Raw genomic sequence first — 7,050 nt, 5'->3', positions numbered from 1 at the left:
CTGACACAGACAGGAAAAGCAGAGGATGAAGGAGGAAAGCTCCTGGTTTTCACTGGTCAGAGGATTAATAAGAAAATGCAGGGCTCCCTGTGTTTTTTCCCTAAATGGGAAGCAGCTGCAGGCAACTTTAGCAGGGGGTGAAGGATGGGTGTTGAGAGGGAGCAGCTGGGGGAATTTAAGCAGCTGGTGCAGCCCATGGAAGGAGGCACACAGCTGGTAACACCACCTCGCCGAGAAGATGGAGCCTGAGCTGCACCTCCTGTGAGCAGAAGTAAAATTGGGCGTTTCTTTTTGAATTGTGTAAAATGTTACCGCATCTGTGTGCTGCAATCACTTCTCTTCACAGAGGGACAGGTCGGTGGACAAACTCCTCACGTTAAACAGCGTGTGGTGAAAAACCAACCTTGAGTCCTCCTGTCCAACCTCTGCGGTCACCTCCCTGCCCTGGCTGTGCTGGCCCTTGGCTCTCAGAAACTCCCGAGCTGGGGAAACCAGTTCACTTTCCATCTTTGAACCTTTATTACTACGGAATATCCAAAACAACAAAACCAACAACACAGTTACAAAAGGAGTTCACGGAGAAATGTGAAGCAGCCTGTGTTTGAAATGCTCTGTGTCACCGTACCGAGTCAAATATAAAACAAGGCATATTTATACATATATAAAATATAAAAGGAACAATACATCAGAAATGTATAAACAAGGGCTATGGCGGCCTTCGTGGTATTTACACCTGGAGATACGGCAGGGTGGGGGCATGGGAGCAGGCAGTGTCCGTTCAGGAGCGAGTTTTGAATGCGTCTGTGAAAGTCTCTGTGGACAGAGGGAAGCCGAGGGCCGGGCTCAGCTCCGCTGGAAATGGTTGAAGGTTCTGCGTGACCGACGGGCTGGGAGGAGGCCAAAGCCAGGGCTGGGCCAGCCACGGGCCAAGGCAAACGGCTCTGACGGCCGGGTTAGCGGAGCTGCGCCTTCCCAGCTGTGAAACAGAAGGTCAGGCCCACGGCCAGAAGGGGATACAATAAAATAACATAAAAAATAATAATAATAATAAAGTCAACAGAGAGAAGTTCCATGTTCACATCGATAACAGATCTCCCGAGCAGTCTCTGGCCCTGGCAGCGCGAGGCCGGGGCGCCCCAGAGGCCGTGTGTTCAAGTAAAGGCACAGTCGAGGCACAGGGCCGAGTCCTGGTGGGTCAAACTTGCCGGCTTTGAGAGAAGTCCCAGTAAGTGCTGCCTGCGGCTCCTTAGAGCTCCTTGAGGATGATCTGGAACTTGTCCTCTGCCTCCACCATGTCCAGCAGAAAGGCCATGTGGTTGCTGTAGTGCTGGATGATGTTGTTGTCCATGTTGACCAGGATCCTGCAGGAGAGGGAGAATAGCGGGGTCAGAGGCAGCACATGGAAAGGTTTGCGGGGCAGCTTGGCTGGCAGGGCAGGACGTCACTGCACACCTCCCAGTCACCAACTGGGAACACCATCACTGACAAAGCCTCGTGGGGTGGGAATGGCCCTGGCTGAAACATCTCCACACAAAGTTCACATTAAAAACTGCCTTTGCTGCCCTGTTGTTGACCAGCGTTGTGTTATCATAGCTGTGCTCCTCGCTGCCCGCCAGCCGGGCGGGTTGGCCACTGCCAGGCTGCTCCGGGAGTCACCCCCTGGGCAGGGACAAGGCACAGCAGCGCCCTCGTTACCCGATTCTGAGGGGCTCAGCCACAACGTTGTAATTAATTATACACATGTACTATATATAAATATAGCCAGGATTAATTAATCAAAACCTCGAAACAACACAAAGGAACGTCCCGCAGAGGTTTTCGCAATTCTAGCCTCGACGTGCCTAGGCCCAGCGTTTGCTACACGGGCAAATTAATCTGGATTATGGCAGGGTGTGAATTTGGAGCAGAGCTGCTCACTCCTCGCCTCTCTCTTTTAGGGGTGCGTTATCCTGAGCAAGCCAGGACTGCTTTGGGAGTAGATGGAAGCGGTTTGGGATACGCCGCCTTTCTGCCAACCAGAACAACCCCCATGTAGATGTGTCCTGAGCACCGCCCAGGAGCCCCTTGAGCAGCCACGGCTGGACCAGCCAGTGCCAAATTCCTCCCCGTGCTGACGGGCACAGCCCCAGCCCTGCTGCAGGGCACACGGCTCCTCTGGCCGGGACCCGGTTACACAGATACAGGGAGAAGGAAACATTTCACCAACTGATTTACCCCCGTGCCAAGTGACAGCCCCGTGTTATTGTAATGGGAGTAACGGGGCAGCTTTGCATCACCCCACTGCGTTCCCGTAAATCAGATGTGAAATTTGTAAGGAAACAAAGAGAACAAATTATCCTTCTTTGCAGAAAGCGCCAGGTTCCTGCTGGGGTCATTAATGGGGCAAGAGCGTTAATTGTGCAACGCTCCACCAGCCAAGGTTAAAAACAAGAAAAAGGCTGAGCATCTAACGAATCTGACAGTTCAACAGGCACAGACATGGCCCTGGTGTCCCTCTGGGGAACATCTCGGAGGTCAGTGCAGCCACTCCAGGTTGCAGCCACCGTCTCCTGGCCGTTTGATGGCAGCACGTACGGGCAGGCTCCTCACAGCGCGCCCGGGTTTCAGAGGTGACGGTGGGAGCCCTGTCCTCGTGTCCTGTCTGTTCTGCTGCCAGACACTTGCCCAAAAGCCACTGATTCTGTCACAGCAGAGATCAGGGTCTGGCACCATCCGGGGCCTTCCCGGTGCATCACAACCCTCCCACTGCACCTCACCGCCTGGCACCGGACAGGAGCAGCGCTGGGGCCACTGGGGACAAGGGGCCCAGGTCCCCAAGTGCTGGCTCCAAGGGAGCCTGGCCCCCAATGGGTGCCCCAAGGGACAGCGTGGCTGCCCAGGGTGGGCTGTCACGGAAAGCCTTGCGACAGAGCTGCTCCCATCACCTCTGGCTCTCTTAGCGCAGGAAGCCAGAGAAGTCACCTGTGCCTCTTGCCACCGTGCTTCCATCTGATTTCTCAACCACAAAAGACTCGAGGGAGTGCTGAGGAGGAACCTGAGCCCTGCATTGTTGTTCCAGACCAAACCTCACCAAGATACGAAATTACTCATTATCGCTCCTGAGTCACCTGAGACCAAGTTCATCTGCGTGAGCTCATCCCACGAAGGCAGCCCATGGCTGAACGCAGGCCCTCACCTCCTGTAAACCCAGGCAGCACCACTGAGCTTCACTGGTTTACAGCAGATGGAGATCTGACCCCCCAAGCTGTAATTACCAGGAGAAGATTGCATAGGGTGGAGCAACAGCATAAAATTATTCCAAGGAGAATTAAATCTGGGGGAGCAGGAAACAGCATCTGACCATGCCACCTATCTAACAGGCTGGAAAAATCTTCTATGTCCTCAATGCTTCAGCAGTTACCTGTGGCATCAGTCACGTCCAGCTTTCATTAAACTAGGGGTCACATTTATTATATTTTAAATCTAATTTCCATGTACTGCCTTTTCTTTTCACTAGATACCTCTTTGCTCCTCCATTTTGGGGCAAAGACAGAAAGGACACCTGCCTGCTTGCTCTCCCAGTTGTTATTTATCAACATTGAGGGCTTATCAGATCCAGTCATGACCAAAACCAAAGCAGAACCCAGCACAGGTGCCCTCTCCCCAAGGCAGGGCCGTTTCCTGGTCCCCCTGCAGACTGCCCAGTGCCTGGATCTCTCTGGCTGTGCAGATGCTCAGAGCCAGCTGGGTCAGAAGGCACCAGAGGAGCTGGTGCTCGGTGCCAGTCCAATGGCCCGTGGTGGCCGCAGCTGACACACCTGAGCTGTGGCTCAGTCCTGGACCTGTAACAATCAACCGACCACCCCTGTCCTTTGCATTTTTCCTCTTTGAGACCAGACCTGCAGCACTCTCAGACTGAAGGTGGATGGGACAGCCCCTTTCCCAAGGCCACCAGTGCTGCTCTTTTTCTCTGGGGAGAGAATTTCCATTGCTGGGGCTTGTGGATGAGCAGCATCTGACAGCACTGAGGGTCCTGGGGTCAGGAATGGGTGGAAGAGCCTCCTGACAAATTCAGATCCCTCACTGTGGCCCATCCATCCTTTAGGACCATACCTAAAACCCCTCCTAAATGGGGAAAGGTTGCTCAGTGTGGAGGTGAGGGGGCTGTAACGGGTTCCCAGTCCAGTGCCAGCACTGCCTCTCCCCTTCCCACCTCTCAGCTGCCTCCAAGTCTCCCTTTAGTTCTGCTCCCTTTGAAGCAAACAGGCTGAGCCCCATGGGGATCGAGTTATGGCAACACTGAGTGAGGTGGAAGATCCCATCCAAGCAGCTTTAGGACTTTCTCATCTCGCTGTCACCAGAAAGCAAAGGCAGAAGCAGAGCCCTCAGCTCCCAGGGCCTCTCCTCCCTTGTTCTGTTGCACAAGGGACCTCTCTGGGGGCTGTTCACCACGGGACCTGTCAGCAGCCTGGCTCTCCTGCCCGTCTCTCCCCAAGCTGCAGCACTGGAGCAGGGCCAGCAGCAGCGATGAGTTCACCTCGCAGGCAGCCGCTGCTGCTTGCAAAGCCCGATGAGATCTCGCTTGCTCTGCAAGAAGGGCTCTGGATTTAGCTTGAGGAAAATAACTTGGCAGTTTACAAATCTCTCCCTTTCCACCAGCTGAAGGGAGAACTCGCTGCCAGAGATGGGGACGACCCAGAGGGAGCTCTGCAGTCCAGAAACAAGAGCCACCAGTGCCCAGCAGGGTTTGATCCATCACCTCCCAAAGTGAGTGTGAAGCTCCCTGCTGACCTCCCTGGTGCGGGGCTGGGGCACAGACGCTGCCCTTCCACATCTCCCCTCCTCTGCACCGGGGCTGCCCATGCTCTTATTGAGCTGGTGCCGTCTCCTCCTGAGCCAGGGCCACTTAGCGCTTGGTTTGGAGAAGCAAACATTGGTACCTGGCTGATGGCACTGAGATAAATTCTCCATAACCTCAGGCTTTCAGACTGAGACACAAAGGATCACCCATTAAACTACCCAAACAATTCCTCCTTCACCCAACTTCCTTTCCTCGGGAGACTTTACACTCCAAACAAATATAATACAAACAAGCATTATCCCAAATCTTTAAAGCCCAGAAAGATCCGAGTTTTATATGCTCCAAATAGCACAGACCTCACATGGCTTTACTTTTTATTATCTTGTTAAAACGCTATTTCAGCCTCTGGCAGGGTACCAAAGAGAATGGGGTTTTAGAGGCACAGCATAAAAGCAGATGAGAGATTAGCTTACCCTCTTTTGCATTTTTTGTAGACTTTATAAATGCTTTCTTCAGGAAGCCCGTATTTTTCTGAAATCTGTGAGAGAAAACATGGCAGTTCTTGGTACTTGTAAAATGAAATTCCTATGATAAAAACCAAAGATAACGCAGAGCCAGGGGTATTCGGCAGTGAAAGATTCTCCCTCCCTTTTACCCATGAAAAAAGGGCCAAAGCAATGATCTGAGCAGGATGATTTGAACTCGTCTGTGTCCTGCAGTTGGGCACAGGGGGAGGCTGCAGCTTGGCCTTGGTTCTCTCTGCCAGGCCAGGAACCTGGGGCAATAATCTCCATTTTCTCCATTTTCTCTCTCGTTCCCTGGCCTGTTTGGGGTTTGATGCTTCGCCCTGCCAGGCACTGAGCGCTCCGAGCTTTTCCTTTGCTGCTGCTACACCCAAAGGGGAGAGAAACTACAGAAGGTGTGCGACTGCGTCTGCTGTGGATGCGTGTGAGAGCGGCTTTTGCTCGGGTTTTAGCTGATCTGCAAAGCTTTCCAGCAGACCTCTCTCAAGTACAGCCTTAGGATGGCAGGAGCTTTGTAGCTGTTCCATGAGCATTTTCTGGAGAGGTTTCTGACTCTCTGTGGTGAGGGATGGGGGAAGCAGCAGATGGCAAAGAATCCTCTGTGCTGACATTTTCCAAACTCTCTATTTTTAAAAGTTTGTACAACCAACAGAGCTTAAAGTGCAGCCATAAAGCCACCCCAAACCTGGAGGTTTATTGTTTGTTTCCTTTCCAGCAATCTCCAAAGAGAGGTGCGTTATCAGAGATGCTGCTGATAATCGTCACAGAAATATGTCTGTGCTCCTCAAACACAACCCAGGGAATTCCAGCGTGAGGCCAGGACTGGCTTCAGATTGCACACTGACAGCCCTGAGAATGGAAAGGGTGTCTCACAGTGGAAAACATGGATGTGCTGGCACAAGAGAGACTTACACTGTGATCTGAACAAAACTTCTTGCCATTAGGTGTGTTCACCTGCTACTCGTGGTTTCCATTCTCAAGAGCAGGCAGACATGAGATAGAAGCAGTCTCATATCCAGCTCCCCATATACCAAGCACCATTGCCCTTTTATCTGCAGCCCCTTCATGTGCCACAGGTTTTTGATCGCACTTACAGCTGTTCTGAGGCCCTGGAGATCTGGTGTCTTCAGCATGAGAGCATCAAACACTTCCTCTGCCTCCCTCCGCACGTACAACAAGACTGAAAGAGATGAAGCACAGCACTGAGTCGGGGCTCTGTGCGGATGTGGCCTCATGTAATGCGAGATCCAGCGTTACTTGAGACAAATGAGGCACCACATTTCAGAAGAGATCCCATCCCAGGGGTTACCTCTCTGAGGATCTTCTTCCTTGGTTTGCTTTGGAGGGATCGGGTCGAACTCGTCGGTGAACGAGGCCCCGTTCCGTTTTAAGGGCAGCCTAAGGAGAAGGAACACAACGCTCTCAAAACGACTCAACAGTGGCAGCCAACACAGCAACTCCAGCATCTGAATTCTGATTGATCAACCCATTACTGCAACACACATCCAGCAATTAAACATCGGTGCTGTAATTATGGCAGAGCTGCAACTTCTGCTGCTGCTTCTCCCTACTCTAGACACATTACGACTCCAGTTTCTACTTTGTTCCAGTTTATCTTACAGCAATATCTGCCTCTGGTTACTTGAACCCTTCAGTGATTGTTCTGTGATCTAATTTTCCCCTCTTTTAAACACTGAAGAGAGCAGGGGGACAGGCATGGACCTGACTCACACTGGAGTGGTGCAC

The 7,050-nt window shown here is 52.3% G+C and overlaps 1 protein-coding gene across 1 annotated transcript in view; it reads right to left on the bottom strand.

Moving 5' to 3' along the window:
- Nucleotides 1-1,246: 1,246 nt before the first annotated feature.
- The window catches only part of GRHL3 (grainyhead-like 3 (Drosophila)), a 16,858-nt gene continuing 11,054 nt past the window's right edge, over nucleotides 1,247-7,050 (bottom strand). Inside the window, exons 12-15 of the mRNA XM_010189547.1 lie at nucleotides 6,614-6,702; nucleotides 6,399-6,484; nucleotides 5,254-5,318; nucleotides 1,247-1,361 (exon numbers count right to left, since the gene is read on the bottom strand). Of these exons, the coding sequence (XP_010187849.1) occupies nucleotides 1,247-1,361; nucleotides 5,254-5,318; nucleotides 6,399-6,484; nucleotides 6,614-6,702 (355 nt within the window). The remainder of the gene's footprint in view (nucleotides 1,362-5,253; nucleotides 5,319-6,398; nucleotides 6,485-6,613; nucleotides 6,703-7,050) is intronic.

The sequence above is a fragment of the Mesitornis unicolor genome, unplaced genomic scaffold (genome assembly GCF_000695765.1).
Source record: "Mesitornis unicolor isolate BGI_N332 unplaced genomic scaffold, ASM69576v1 scaffold5028, whole genome shotgun sequence".
Taxonomy (NCBI): domain Eukaryota; kingdom Metazoa; phylum Chordata; class Aves; order Mesitornithiformes; family Mesitornithidae; genus Mesitornis; species Mesitornis unicolor.
The sequence above is the reverse complement of the archived record's forward strand: the minus strand, read 5'-3'. Positions and strand labels throughout refer to the sequence as shown.